Below are 16551 nucleotides of genomic sequence, written 5' to 3' on the forward strand. Positions count from 1 at the left end.
GAATGTTTCACTGGGTTCGCTCTAAAAACCTTCCCTATTCTATTGAAGAAGTCAGAACAATGACAAAATCTTGTCGAACCTGCTCTGAAATAAAACCTAGATTTTTCCGAAATACCTTTGATGACCAGAGGAAGCTTGTTAAAGCGACGGCTGCTTTTGAACGCCTTAGCATAGATTTTAAAGGACCAGTTCCAACAAATAATAATAACAAATTCATACTTACCGTGATTGACGAATTTTCACGTTTCCCGTTTGCATTCGCATGCTCAGATGTAAGCTCGAAAACAGTGATTAAACATCTTAACAACTTGTTTATGATATTTGGCATGCCTTCTTACGTTCATTCAGATCGCGGAACAGCATTTCTTTCTGCTGAAGTACAGGAATTTTTACATGTTCGAGGTATTGCCACTAGTAGAACTACAGCTTATAACCCTCAAGGTAACGGTCAAGTAGAAAAATTGAATTCTACTCTTTGGAGAACGATTCTTTTGGCGCTGAAGACGAAGAATCTTTCGGTAGAAAATTGGGAACAAGTATTATCACAAGCCTTACATTCAATTCGATCATTACTTTGTACAACCATAAATTGCACTCCACATGAAAGAATGTTTAGACACCCTCGAAGATCTACTAACGGCACTTCTGTTCCATCGTGGCTTACAAATTCTGGACAAGTCTTGATGAAGAAATTTAATCGTACAAATAAATATCAGCCATTAGTAGAAGAGGTTGAATTGATACACAGCAATCCTGACTTTTCATACATTCGGCTTCCAGATGGCCGAGAAACAACAGTGTCGAATCGTCATCTAGCACCATTGGGTTCAGAAAGGGTAGATCTGCGAATAGATAATGAACACACTATTGATTATCAGAACGTCGCAGAACCACTTCCGGAAACAGAAGACCAAAACTTGGAGATTCCTTCATCCAATGAAACGGGACCTGTGGTACTTGATAATAGCAGAGAGCTAGAGACAGAATTACCATCATCACCACCGCTGGAGCCAACACTTCGTAGATCTGGTCGCGTCCATAAAACGCCAGGATTTTTAAAAGATTATGTTTTAAAATAGTGCGGGAGAATGATGTAAACTTCTTAGTTGAAATTATCAGCCATAAGTTGACGTCATTGTCAATCTATTTTATTCGTTATTTGTCAATGTATCTAATGTAATCAAAGCAAATTTTACTGTTAATTTTAGCTTATTAAAACCTTATATTCAGTAAAGGTTTTCTCTTATTACAATCATAATGTTAATCCTTCTACTCATATATGTTAATAAAATATTTATAACTATTGACATCATGCAACCCATTTTTTTTATCCTTAGATGGGTGGACGAGCTCACAAACCACCAGGTTTTCAGTGGTTACTGGAGCCCATAGACATCTACAACGTAAATGCCGCCACCCACCTTGAGATATGAGTTCTAAGGTCTCAGTATAGTTACAACGGCTGCTCCACCCTTCAAACCGAAACGCATAGCACTGCTTTATAATTAAGCTCTAGTAAAATATTATGTTCTTCATAAAAATACTTTATAATCGTTTGTGAGGATATGAAACTAAGAAATCAGCAGTGTTTTGGTGGGAACGGGAGGTTGTTGACAATATTGTGGGAATTGTTTTTTTTTTTTTTTGTTAAATTAATGTTTCTTCAAATTCAAATGTGTCGTAACACCAATAACGGTAGTCTATTACTCGTTTAGCGTCTCTGAATGTGCAAAAGTGTGGGAAAATAAAATAAAGTCCAAGTCCACAAAAGTCTGATACACGTCATCTCGGATCCTCCTGATCCACTAACGGTGCTTTTAGGTATTTCAAGCACCGGTCACCGTTCTCGTCGAACCCGTCGCTTGCGACGAAGGGCTCGACGAGTAAATTAACTCTCAGACACAGCCCACTGAGTTTCTCGCCGGATCTTCTCAGTGGGTCGCGTTTCCGATCCGGTGGTAGATTCTGCGAAGCACGACTCTTGCTAGGGTTCGTGTTAGCAACATCGTCAGGTTTGAGCCCCGTGAGCTCACCTACTAAAGTTAGGGCTACGCTGAAATAGCCGCTAGGGCTATCAGCTTAGGTAGGAAAAAAAAAAAAAAAAAAAAAAAAAGTCTGAAAAAATTACCACAATTTTCTTAAAAGTTAATTTCATCCTATTTTATCTCGTTTTACTTAATTGAACGACAATTAGCTTCAAAGAAATCAACGTATCATTTAAATAATTTTTCGGCCCATTTTATTTTTCATTTGACAGAAAATTAAAATGTAAACGAAATGTATGTAGTGAAATCATTACCTTTCTGGTCGAAAAAATTAAACAACGTTATACGTCAATTGTCAATTTTCAAGTAACTGTCCCTGTCAGTGTCAATTGGCATCATCGTTTAGAAGACAAGCAGTAAGAGGATGGTGAAATGGTGTTTACGATCGAATAATTTATAATATTTTCGTAATGGAATCCAATAATAAAGACAGTGAAGTTATAGATAAAAGTGTTATGAATGGTGAATGTTCACCAGCAGAGAGTATTCATCCGACAAATTTGAATAAAACGAAAAATATTGATGTCATTTCGACACCCTCCGAATTAAAATTCGATAATGGTACATGATACATATTGTAAACAATTTACAGCACTATACTATATTTATTTGTTTAAACCTTCGAATGTGTTCCTTAAAATTTCATTATTTTCTCATTTGAAATTTGTGTATTTTTAGTAGAAGTTTGAATCTCGAGTGAAAGTTGTGCAAATGTTTATGTTGTGTCATGTTATGAGCAGAGCCGGAGGAGGAAGACCCCGAGATTGTAGAAAAGAGGAAAGAGATTGAGGAATGTCTCTCTGATGTCGATTCTGTTGATGTGGAAAAATGGAAGAATCTAGCCAGAAGCAAAGGAGGACTTATCTGTGGTGAGAGTACTTTGCAAAAAAGGATTTACATATTTTAGAAAGTGTCCAGCTAAGTAACAATTGATTAAGATATTCGACAGACTTTGGCTGGTTTTAGTATTGCTTGATATGAATCAGGCATCAAAACATTGGGGTTAGTGGTAATTGTCTACTTTTATACATTAACATCATTCATAAATTATTCTTTGTCCAGAATATTCTCATAACCCAGACTTACAGAGAAAGGCCTGTTTATCATTTCAAATGCACTAGTACTGTTGTAAGGCATTGGAGTACTTTTAGATATTAATTATAAATGTACTGTAAGAAGTGAAGTACACAGCACATCTCCACAGCAGTGTGTCATGCTTATAATATAGATAATTTAAGGGGCAAAGACTGTTCTAATAAAAAGTCTCAGTTAACAGAAAAGTGTGAAGGCAATAGGAAATAATGTAAATAGTATTACTTATAATAATAATAAAAAAATTAAAACAGATGAATACAGAAGAAGAATTTGGCCTCTGCTTGTTGGTGTTACAAAAGAGGAAATGACTGAAGCTCCATCATTGGATGAGTTATCAACGCATCCAGAATATAACCAGGTATACCATATTATTATTTCATGTGACTAAAGCCGAAAGATCCTAAGCTTATTTTTATATGATGAATTAGTATAAAAATTGAAAGTTATAGGTTAACTTACTTCTCTTTGTTTGTTTTGTTATATAATTTACCTAGTACAACTGTGGTGACCCCTTTAAATTCAACTAATGAGCTCACACTACCTGGTGCTACTTATGTCTAGATATTATACCTAATAGAAAGGAAAGAAAGTGGAAAAATATGGCTAATTTACATATGAATAAAAGAGACTGAATATTATTAAAGTTTCACAAACTCACCTATCACTTGCTAAATTAACTTAAAGCTTGCGCTTTTATATATTACCAGCAAAGATTAGATAATAGTTTGAGCTCTTCTTGATGATCTAATAAATTAGAAAATAAATTACCTAAAAATCTAGATACTGGCTAAATACACTATACTTATATATGAAGTTTTTTTTATGATACCCAAACCCCATTATTTTGTATTCATTAAACACATCATTTTGTATTAGATGTTCAGAAATTTCTTTCGGATTTCCTAACTAAATGGTTATTTATCACTTTTGTGTTAATTCAAAATCAGGTAATTAGTAGACTTAAGAAAAAAGACAGACTTGAGAAATAAAATAAAGTACTCATTGATATCAATTAACTCATTGCATTAAAACTATTAATGTAATATAACATACATCATTTATTTTAAATTTAAATTGGAAATACCTAGCAAACAGGAAAGACAAACAATAAAACACATTTGTGTAGTTAAAATGTTTACAATTATATTGTATGTGTTTCTATGTTCCTAAGTAATATTTAGTTTAATTATTACAAGAAGGCCTAATCTAAAAATAAGCAACCTGAAAAGCTTAATTTAAAAATAAAAAGTTTACAAAAGACTAATGTCAAGACACATATTGATAATGTTATTATTTAGGAATGGTTCATTCTATCCTATAAACACTTACAGACTTTCCATTATGTATTATTTATCAGTATCTAGTATGTATTAATTTTAAGGTGGTGCTAGATGTGAACAGGTCTTTGAAAAGATTTCCTCCTGGCATTCCATACGAACAAAGAGTGGCCCTTCAGGACCAGCTGACAGTATTAATACTCAGGGTCATCATAAAATATCCACATTTAAAATATTACCAGGTATGTTTTCAGTTTGTCAATTATTATTGTTCCCACCAGTTGCGCATGCAAATCAGATACAGATGGGCAATTTTGGTATGTGCTATGAATGAGGCTTCAAGAAAGATCTTTGTTGCTGATAAGCATGAGCGACAATGAGCACTCATGATCATGTGGCCCGTATGTTTGGCTGCCCTGTAAAGTACAAGTGTATATAGATATATATATGTATATAAATGAATTGCTGTTCATTAGTCTCGCTAAAACTTGAGAATGGCTGGAGCGATTTGGCTAATTTTGCTCTTGAATTAATTGTAGAAATCCAGAGAAGGTTTAAAAGGTTTAGATAAATATGAAAATGCTCGGAATTAAAGAAAAATCACAAATTTGTTTTTCCTTTGATGTGTCCCCCTTGTCGGACGGATTCCGTTTCTTTGTTTTAAGTTTATTTTATACAAAAGTTAGGTCTTTTATTTATTGATTGAGGCACTACGAATTCTGCCGGGTCAGCTAGTTAATAATAAATATTCTACATGTTATAAGTATGTATGTCCGATTTCTGCAGTTTGAGAGAGCGCTTCGTGGTTTATGATTGTAAACAAAAGAGCTATAAAATTGCAAATTTCAATATTTGTTAAAGTTGGAATGTCAATACAAGTTTGAACAATCACTTAAATGATAACCGTATTTGTCAAACAATAGAGTAATCGATGCTAACAAGAACATTAATGGGAATAGATATCATTGAAGAACAATCATAGTCCCTTGTCGGTACGTATTCTGCATTTTTATTAAAAATGTACTAAATATAAAAACGATCGACATATGTACCACGTAGACAGTTATTTTCTGCTATAAAATGCTTTGGAATCAGATGCTATTGAGAAAAATTAATACAAAAAGCAGTTTTTGCGTTTAAGGTAGACTAAATAAATGGTCGTGACTATACGACGTGACTATACGATTTTTGTTATACAATTATTTTCAAATTCAAATTAAAAATAATTAATTTCTATATCATTGAAACTTCTTAATAATTGTAAAAATAAAAACTTTACCATCGGCTCCAAGAAGACCGACGCTCCTGACAGTACTCCGCGAAACAAACTCAAGTTTTTTTTTATATCTTTTTATTATTACTTTTTTTTTGCTATAGTCCAGATGTCGACTCAAGACGCCTAATTTGTGTATAATGTCTAAACGTTGCGACTTAAAATAAAGTGTCTCCTCGCCTTTGTTGATGTCCAAGCGTGAACTTGGCTATTTACCATCAAGTGGGCGATATGCTCGTTTGTAAGCCAGGAAAAAAAATCTCACATAGCAAAAATTTGATCCCTATGCTATTGTTGTCGAGATTTATACCGAGTTAATGTTATTGTATAACATGTATTAGCGTATGTTTACAAAGTGTTAGACATTGTTATCAGTTCATTAGTCACACGTTGCGGTCGACAGATACAATGCGTTGTTAGCGTTGTTGTAAAGTGGTCTATTACCGACGTTTGATTACAATCGATCGTTGCTATCACGACACAGGGCCTAAAGCTGCGGTGTTACTTTGTACGAAGCAGCCACACCTCGATGGCTCATCGCGGGTCAAGTTGCCTCAATTAAATCACATTTCATTTTACGATCAGTGATGGCAAAATTCGAAAGTTAATAAATGTATCATGATTTGTATTTAAAAAAATATTGAGGTTTTTCTAATATTTGAAGATGTTAATTATGTGTAATCAGAGATAAATGGTATTATTATTATAGGGGTACAGTATTAAGGATTTTGTTTTTTTAATTAAAATGAAAGTTTACAGCGTTAAATGCATTACATCGACTACAATCGTTAATTATTACCTACGTATTACGTAGATAGAGGCTGTAGGAAAAATATTGAAAAGTATGACAAAAAATTTGTTCCTATACCTACTCTATTCCAATTACGAAGTCCCATGAGACAGATGTTATTATTATGTTATTGTGTGTGTGAATTAATTGTATAATGATTTAGATTGATGGTGTATTTTTTAAATGATATTTACGACAGTGAACAAAAAAAAGGATTATTGTTTCAAATTATGCGAAACGTGAAGAGTTACGTTCTAAGAAGTGTCAAAAGCGACTTCGTACTTCGAATAGAGTGTAGACCTATTCATTATATACCTATCAAATCAAATCAAATAAAAAAAAAATTCAACATAAATGAAGGTACATACTTGTTGAACGTCAAAAAGAACTACCGCCAATTCACAAAAACTAGCCTCCGTCCTGAGAAGAACTGGCAAGAAACTCAGCGGGCATGTTTTTTTTTTATTAGATTTTTTTTTAAATATTAGTTTTTTTTAAATAGTCCTTTTTATTGACAAATATTCATTTCATATGATATGTTACGGGAGCATTGATTTGGATAATTTAATAATTAACCGAATAAAGCATGTGCCTGATAACCAATTAAATTGTTAAAACAAAACAAAAACACGCCTAAAGATGCAAGAATCAATCGTAAAGTGATATATTAGTCGGAAAATAGTATTTAACGTTGTTTGATGGGTCATTGATGAAAGTTATTCCTGTTCCAGGGTTACCATGACGTGGCGATCACCCTGCTCTTGGTGTGCGGAGACCGTGCCTCGTTCCCGCTGCTGTGCCGCCTGTCCTACGGCGCCGGGGCTCCGCTGGCGCCCTTCATGCAGCTCACGATGCAGCCCACGCAGCATCTGCTCAATTACATGCTGCCAGTCGTGGGCAGAGCCAATACCAAACTGGCCAATAGACTTGAAGAGTACGTTGGATTTCTAACAACTTAAATATCTTTCTCTTTAATTGTCCCTACTCGTATACCCATCTCAGTATAACCCTCCCAACATCGGTGGATCAGTCGACTTCTAAATAAGCTGAGATAGTCGGATATCCACGGCTTAAAATGTTTATATTGAACATTTAGAATTGTAATTATATGTTATATGTTCCTAACTATGTATATGCGACCGTTTTGTTATACATACAATGTGTCCATGCACCAGTGTCGGGGACTTAGGGGGGTAAAATATGGGGATTTTTATCGACAAATCACTATCCCAATTTTCTCTTGGCCCCTCCATGCTCCATTCTAGTATGGCTAGGGCAAGAGAAAATCGGGATAGTGCTTTGTCGATAAAAATGCCCATTTTGTACCCCCATTGAGTCTCCGACACTGGTACACGGACACATTGTATATCGCAGGGATACGAGAAAACCTATTCGGTCTCGTACTAAAACTGTGTTTAATTGTACCGTGTCGACTACGGGCGACTGTGTCTACAAAGTCAACAAGCAGGTACAGTCCTCGCGCGAGCTCCGAGGCGCGGTGCACACCCGCCCGCTTCCTCAGCCCCCGCACTCTCCCAGTACTAGTGTCGACCTTAACGTGAGAGTACGCTTACCGACTCGTTACCGCAGTGTTAATTACGTGTGTTTTCTAATATAAATAGTCTTACACTTATAAGTCTTTTTGTTTGCACAAATAGCTATTTAATTTGATGAAAAAAGAATGGCGAGCACTAGCATAATAAACGTGTCTTAACATTAGAGGAACATTACTGGCAAAAGGATGGCTTAATGGAGGATGTTGTCGAATCATTTATTATTGAAGTACGCGAGGAGAGTGACAATAGTACATCAAATTCTTCAGCTACTGATTAATCTGATTGCGAGAGTAATTAATAAGATTTCACCTTCATTTTGTACAATAAGTATCAGTTTATTAAATTAAATTCATACGTGATCAATTGTTTTTATTATTATTTGAAGTACATAATGCCCTCATAAAACTATTTTATAATTTACACTCGCACGGAGGCTTAAGATTTGTTAGTATCGATAGCGTATTATCGACTAATTACAACACTAGCTTATTACGTGAATATTCCTTAAAAATCCTCGGAGCTCGCGCGCGGACTGTATAACTGGTAGTACGATGCGTCGCAGGGCGGGTGTGGGCACGATGTTCGCGCTGCCGTGGTACCTGACGTGGTTCGGGCACAGCCTGGGCCGGTACGCGCTCGTCGTGCGCCTCTACGACTACTTCCTGTGCGCGCCGCCGCTCTTCCCCGTGTACGTCACCGCCGCCGTCGTGCTGTGCAGGTATGCACTGCCCCTCCCCCCGCCCCCTCCATATGCTTAGATTGTGTAGTGATCTGTTAAAGAAATTTACAGTAATCATTTTCACAAAATCTCCATATACGATGTTCAATTCAGACAATTTCAGTTGTTTTTATTTTTACCACTAAAAAAATATACCAATTTTATGTACTTTTTTTTATTGCCATTGTATGCAGACGAGCATACGGCCCACCTGATGGTGAGTGGTTACCGTCGCCCATGGACATCAGCAATGCCAGGTGCAGAGCCAAGCCGCTGCCTACCGCTTAATACTCTCCACAAGGTTCGTTTGAAGAAAGACATGTCACAGCGCTCGGGAAACATTGTGGAAGGGAGCTCATTCCATAGCCGGATTCATCTAATGAATATTAAAATATAATAATATTCTTTGTTTTACAGAGCCGATGAAGTGTTTGAATGTGAACTGGACATGGCTATGCTGCATTGTTTACTGTCAAAGGTCAGAAAAATTTTATTTTTATAAAATTAATCGTCTCCACCACTCGTTCTCCTGTGTGACGGCTGTGGGCAGCACGTGCGCGACAAGAACAAGTACATACACACAAGATGACAAACATTTTGTACGAACAGAATCCGGCCGGACCTCTCGTGTGCTGGTACCCGGGAACGGAGGGGACCGAGGAGACGGACGCACTAATTAATAATTTTTTAAATATTGTTTTCATTTTATTTGTACTAGTGGTCCCCCGGTACTCGAAATTCGACTATAATTAGTTCAAATTATAAGTTTGAATATTATTATGGTTCTACAATCACAAAATTTTCCAACACTATACTATAGACAAATAATATTAAAGACAAATAATATGTACTAATTTATTCGTAAAAAGACCACAGACTTCGGTGACGAGGACGGTGACCGGTGCTTGAGGTATCTAAAAGCACCGTTAATGGATCGGGAGGATCCGAAATGACGTGACGTAATATTTATAGATGCATAAACGTTTAGAAGAGGGCTATCAGCATTAAGTTCTGGCGCGCCTCACATCCGTGAGCTACAATGACTTAACGTTAAATGGACCCGACCTCACAGCACCTCTACAGAAATAAGATTAAAGCCCCAATCGAGATGAAATTAATAATTTGTTTTTATAGATTTCGCTTATGGTATGGAACGTTTCAGTTACCGGATGACTTGCCCTTCGAAGACATCTTGGTGACTGCCCAGGAGCTCTACGAGAACAACGACCCCCTCGACCTCGAGGACGAAGTCGTCGCACTCGAGCAGAAAGAGTGAGTATATCGTGCTCGACTTAATACTTATGTGGATTGGGAAAGTATCTCTTCAAATTAATAAAAAAGAAGTGTTTAAATAAAATAAATTTCAGAGACATATTTGTTCTTTATGGTTAAGATGGTTAAGATGCACCGATGGGTTAAAACCCATCGGTGCATCTCGTAGTCTCCAGTCTCGCCGTGACCCCTCGACTTAATGATATTTATTTCTTTTTTTTTATTTTGGCAACATGGTCAAACAATGAAATTCTTTGTGCGAGACTGTCTGCTTAGAAAGTTTTGTTAAGAGATTTAATGACCTGGTAACTAAGACTTTTAGATCAATTATTATTTTAATTTTAATGAAAACGTTTTTATATTAAAAATGATATTGTATTATTAAATGAAATGAATTGAGATGATATGAGATGAAATATAATCTCAGAGTAAAATGTTGGTCATTTATTGAGACTTTTGCAGTAGACTTTTTGGAGGATCCCGAGAAGCTACGTTCAGCGGCTTTGTTTCATTTTCCCACATTTGTGCACTTTCACCCATATTAAACGGTTAATAAACCACCCTTATTACACATTTAAACCTGACGAAACACTAAATAGACAAAATAAAACAAATCACACAAATTCACTCCTCGCGTTCCCGCCAAAAAGTCCTGCTTGTAAGATATTTTACTGGTTAATCTATACCTAAAACCGTTTAGTGCGTTTAGTGATCTCATCGCGTCGATGTACTGTTGCAGGGAGGAGCAGCGGCGGCTCGACGAGGAGCGGTCGCGGCGGCGGCGCGCGGCGCGCGGGGCGGCGCGGGGTGCGGCGCGGGGCGGGGGGCGCACGCTGGCGCGGCTGCGGGGCGCGCGGGGGGTGCTGCTGGCGGCGGCGGCGGCGCTGCTGGGCGTCTACGTGTACTACCGCCCCGACCTGTTCTTCAACAGGTAGCGCCACGCCTACCGGTTCGTCTTCTTCCGCCTCTAGAACCGCCCGCGCTACACATCCCGTTCTAGTATATCAGCATTATCAATCATTTCTGTGGACAGTTTTTCTGATAACGCCCGATAGGATATTTTACGTGTCAAACTTCTAATAATTGTTGAACATCTGATAGAATTAAAAAAGGTGCAAACTGATTGAAATGCTCTTATACTAGTAGGAGTGAGGGCGGCGAGCGACAGATGGCGCGGTGCGTTGTGACGGGCTGTTCAATATTGTGAATCTTTTAAAAAATAGCCACTTTATATCAATAATAATCCTTTTCTGATCAAACTTGAAGAGCTCTAAAATGTGCACTCCGTACCGACTAGCGTGGGCACAATGTGCGCGCAGTCTCTCCACGTTCGAATTGAAATTATTAACTGACATTTTACACAAGAGATATCGTTGAGTGACTTGCGTTTGGCATAAACTTAAAAGTAGACAAGTTTAGAAATCGCATTTAAATTAAAATTTGAGTGTTCGCAGTCTCCCGCACCTCACGCGGGTCCTCCGATGGAGGGAAGTGTAAGGCTAGTGCTGCCATTTGTGAGACTACTAATACATAGTACTCATTTGCTACCGTGAACTCAAAAAAAAGTTTTTAAAGGTTTTAATTTTCCTTGCATCTATTAGATAACTTCACTTGTCTGCAATCAATCTAACGATGGCACATTGAAAGCGCGAGTTTTAACGAAAAATACCTCAAAGAAGTCAATTCGTTCAAATTAATATTTCATTAGATTCATGCTACTTCCTACTTAAATGTATTCACATAAGGTATATTTTCTAACATGACGCCCGAATGAAATCGTTGCTTACGTCACTGCTTGAAGACGAACCGTGTGTGGACTTTATTTGAATTGTTGAAATAAGTGCATAGTGAAGTAAGTGTTTCGTCTCGCTTTCTCTTTGCTCATGGACCGTAAGAGCGAGCGAGCAGAGTGAATACGAAGAGTGGCTGTTGTAAAGCTGTGTCGTGCGACAAAGACAACGCTCTTCAAGGCAGTCGACTGTCTCTTTCTAATGCGGGTAGAGACGTATTACTAAAGGCGTTTCAAATGAACATTTTAAAGGCAATGAGTTATTAAATTCGGTCTTTCATTATTAAACATAAAAATGTATTTTGAAACGCCCAAAAATGCTAAGAATAAAAAGACTTAAGTTTGTAAATGTAGCATAGCTTGTCTATTAGCTTACGGTGCGGCGGTGTAGTACGTACGTCCAGCTCAATGTACTGCTGGATCTGGTAACTCTTCTATTAAATTGTCGGCTAAACGTATTCTTTATGCAGCGTGTGTTTTTCTGTCTCAATCAATTCATTTAACATGCATCAGTTTTAACGTCTTCGTGTTTGTTGCGTACAATTATTATTTAACGTAGTTGAAATAAATTGAAGACGTGAGTGGATGAAGGGGTTAAGTATCATTTTTAAGATTATTGACTTTTTACATTGATTTAATGTGTTATGGGCCTATAAACCATATTAGACTTAAAATTCCGGGCTTAAAGGCTATTTTTAGAAATTGCATGTGTGAAAAAGTACAAGGAAGAAAATTTTGTTGCTCGTTTTCTCAAAATTAACAAATTGTATCATATCCCCTTCGTCCATTCATGTCTTCAATTGTAGTATGAAACAACGCGTGCCCATGCGTGCGAGGTGAAGAACCGGAACACAGACAGACTGTGCTGCGGCTACGATTCTATAAAACTGTTACATTTTGTGAGATGAATTGAAAATATAAGTTTAGATTTTGAGCAGAACCAATTTTATTTATAAATTACAAAAAAATCATTCTTAATAAATTTTAAATTAACATATTGTACACATTCTAAACTGTTTTTGAATAAAATAAACAGTTTTGAGGTATTGTGTTTAGAACATTAAATAATATTTATCTTCTCGCAGAATATTGGTTATTTGTTAAATAATTTAAACTCCTTCACTCATTATCGGGATCACAGATAAAAAAATCAACTATTATCATTCATTCATTTATACACTAGTAACATTGTTTTGTTTTTTTTTTATTGATTATTTTTGTTTGCAGGGAAATTGACTACGTTTAGCCGAATATGTATATTTAGTGAGCGGAACCGCTTGAATAACTTCACTAAGACTTTAAACATTCAGATGCCTTATATATCGTGTAGTGTAGATGATGTAGCGAACTTTGGTAATTGTAAGCAAAATATGTAATACTATGCGTGTTTATATAACGTTATTTCCAAAGCTAACCCCCTTTTAAAGATAAAATAAAACTATTTAATTTATTTATTTATTATAAGCTTATTAGGAAATATATATATAGTTAGTACGATTTAAAAGAATTCTGTTTAAAAAAAAATTGGTTAATTAATTAAAATTAAGACGAGAAAATCTCTATTTGATTTCTGTTAAATGAACAAGCAATATGTTTTAACTTTACACAAGTAACTTATTTTAGTATATAAGCTTATCGATTAAATATAAATCGATTTCATATAATCGATTACTTCCTTATTAAAATAAATATTATTTTTGTAAGCCAAATTTTAGGAAGAACTTAGAAAGTGATTTCGTCTCAACGTCAGACGGTTCTATCGATTAGATATAAATCGATGTCGGATAATCATTAACTTTCTGATTATATATAATGTAAATTTATGTTATTATTTGTAAGTTAACTTTTAGGAAATACTTAGAAATGTATTTCGCTTCAATGAGAGACTATTCTATGAATTAAATTGATCTATCGCTGTGATTGCTTTAGGATTAAAATTCAATTAAATTTTTACCATAAAAGAAAACACAATTCATGTAATAAACTAAATACCGTCAGCTGTTTTCACATGTATGTTCACGAGCGTTCACAGCTGCTAACCTATTGGCATTCTTCATGGCAATATATTTATGTGAAGCATGCTGTCGATAGGTGTACTCGTGTAATCGTTATATGGCAATAAAAAAATATAATAAATGTTTAATCTATGATTAAGAAAAGGTTAGAAAAGTTCGAATCTATTTTTGGCAAAAATCGCTTTCACGTCGACCACGGGAGAACAATCGGTTGTTATTTTAGCCTGTCTCCCGTAGCTGGCTGGCTGTATTGGTTGTCCTAAATGCGACATCGATATTAATTTATTTGCATAAAAAATCGATTATTTTTTTGTAAAATGTGATATTTCATACATCGTAATTTGACTTTTAGATTAAGTATAGGTTCGTTCTTTTGTCGTTAGAGCGTATTGTTGAGTTGCCTTTAGCATTTATTACGTGTACTGCAAGCGTCGTTTGCATGTCGATGTCACTCCGAGATAGTTTGAATGCGTATAGGAAGATTATATTTAGTTCGGAATTAGTTCCAATAACAATTTGTATGGAAGAAATCATGACTCTCGTGTTTAAACTTATATCACTTAACCCAAATTCATTCGAGTCGAAATGCAGTAGGTTCGAGTCTCACATGTCCACGACGCGTCCCACACATGGGCTGATAATGCTGCGGTTCAAGGCCATATAACATTAAATTTAGGCCTGAAATTTAAACAGACTTTTAATGACATTTCATTATTTCCGCGATCGTGATCTTTATTCATGCATCTTTTGTTTGAATACAAAAAATCTTTTGAATAATTTGCGTAATAATAATTTTTTTTTTATTGTAATACTTGATATATTTATTATAAAAAAAAAACAATAATGTATGTTTTGTGGACACTAATGTTTTTTTTATGAAGTATATTAGTATTAATTCCTGGTAACGTGTTTTTCACATTTGAAATTTACAAATTATATATTCATCAAGCTCACATACATTTTTAAATTGGTGTACTTTCCATATCGACGCTTGAAAGGCAAACGCGACTAAGCGACAATAACTGCTTTGTACATAAATGATAGGCAATAACCATATTCGATGCGCAAAAAAAAAAAAATATTTCTAGATCTATTAAAATCATTTGAATCCTACAGCTAGATTCGTTAAAATAAATTTTGTTTTCAGATATTTCAACTTTAAATTAGTCTACTGTAAAGTTCACGCATTGTCGCTTAGTCACGTTTGCCTTTCAAGCATCGATATATATTTTCCAGAAAGAAAGAAGTTTATACGTACTATTTTTTAGTATGTTTGTGTGAATATTTTTAATAGGAACAAGATTAGTTTGAGATCGAAAAGTACTTAAAGGTACAGTTGTTTCCAAACGTGTGTGTATATTCTTCAGGATAAATCGTGTGTTATAACAAAATTGAACTCTATAAATAATATGTTAAGTTCCGAAACGGTAATAGCTATGTCGCGGTCGTATTCAATTGTTGGGGATCAATGAAATTACGTGATTGATGGTACCATCCATACGGAAGTCAGTAAAAAAAGTCCATCAGCTTTTTATCTGAAGCACTAAAATAAATGTGCTTTAACGAAATTAATTGCGGTAGGCAGCGGCTTGGCTCTGCCCTTGGCATTGCTGAAGTCCATGGGCGACGGTAACCACTCACCATCAGGTGGGCCGTATGCTCGTCTGCCTACAAAGGCAATAAATAAAAATTAAAAAATAATAATAATAACGGTTTGTTTGTATATTATGTTATTATAAAGTTTGTACAAACCGAAGAGATACAAAGCTACTTTTTGTGATGTCTAGATCTTTGTATATGGTACGTTAATAGTTAAGATGTATATTATGTAAAGTATTATGTAGTATATAAGCTTTATATAGGAATGTATTTATGCAGTTTTGTATTGTATGTAAAAAAATTCAATTGCGAATAGGCTTAACTAATAAAAGATGAATGATTTGTGAAAAAGTGGTTCAAAATACATGGTTATTATGAAGTTGTTTTTTGTTGGTTTAGTTCTATAGTGAAATGTCCACTACGATGTTCTAAATGTTGCTGTGCTGGTTATTCACTAATAGGTCTCTGGGCCGATTCCGAGGTCTACGACACATACACTGCGGTCCTTAACCGTTTGAGGGTGAACCGTCGATAAATCGACTCTATTAATGTGTATGAACCGCGGGCTATGACTATGACTATTGCGCAGTTTGATTATAGGTATTACTAGCTGTACTCGCCCGCTTCGCTGGGCATTTAAAATTAACATTATTATTTATTGTTATTATAATTAGGGAGTCCAATACTCATATAAATATTAGCCTATTCATTAAGTACATGTATTTTCTACATGGATACCAAGTTTCAAGTCAATCGGAAGCTTGGTTCAGTAGTTATAACGGAACATCCGTAAAAACCACTAGATTTATATATTAGTATAGATGTATCGACATGTACGGATTTATCTTAGCGCGCGCAAGTAATTTAAAATTATTTTCTTGTGAATTTAGCATTACTTTTGTATTTTTTTAGGTTAAAGTTTTTTAAGGTACAGACATACTTTTTTTTTAATTCTTAGGCAGCTTCTGAAAATATGTGAAAACCAGCTCAGCATTAAAAAGGTTAATGAACGAGCCACCATCGTCTACTGCTGGGATTAAAGATAGAATTCAATAAACATAAATTGAAGCCAGTGATGTCCTGTAAAAACGTTGCTCGCTAGTTAAGTACTTAGAGAGTAGC

General features: G+C 35.5%; 1 protein-coding gene and 1 long non-coding RNA gene across 2 annotated transcripts; both read left to right on the forward strand.

The window, feature by feature from the left end:
• Window positions 1-2455: 2455 nt before the first annotated feature.
• LOC101740586 (TBC1 domain family member 20) lies at window positions 2456-7439 on the forward strand. Its single transcript, XM_062677117.1, has 5 exons — window positions 2456-2507; window positions 2786-2914; window positions 3392-3498; window positions 4522-4659; window positions 7212-7439. Exons 1-5 carry the CDS (start codon window positions 2456-2458, stop codon window positions 7437-7439), a joined length of 654 nt encoding a protein of 217 aa, XP_062533101.1.
• A 3404-nt stretch (window positions 7440-10843) lies between these two features.
• LOC134198831 (uncharacterized) lies at window positions 10844-15808 on the forward strand. The gene is made up of 2 exons (XR_009973050.1): window positions 10844-10957; window positions 13043-15808. It is a non-coding gene; the product is annotated as an uncharacterized LOC134198831 (long non-coding RNA).
• Window positions 15809-16551: the final 743 nt, after the last annotated feature.

Source organism: Bombyx mori, chromosome 4 (genome assembly GCF_030269925.1).
Source record: "Bombyx mori chromosome 4, ASM3026992v2".
Taxonomy (NCBI): Eukaryota; Metazoa; Arthropoda; class Insecta; order Lepidoptera; family Bombycidae; genus Bombyx; species Bombyx mori.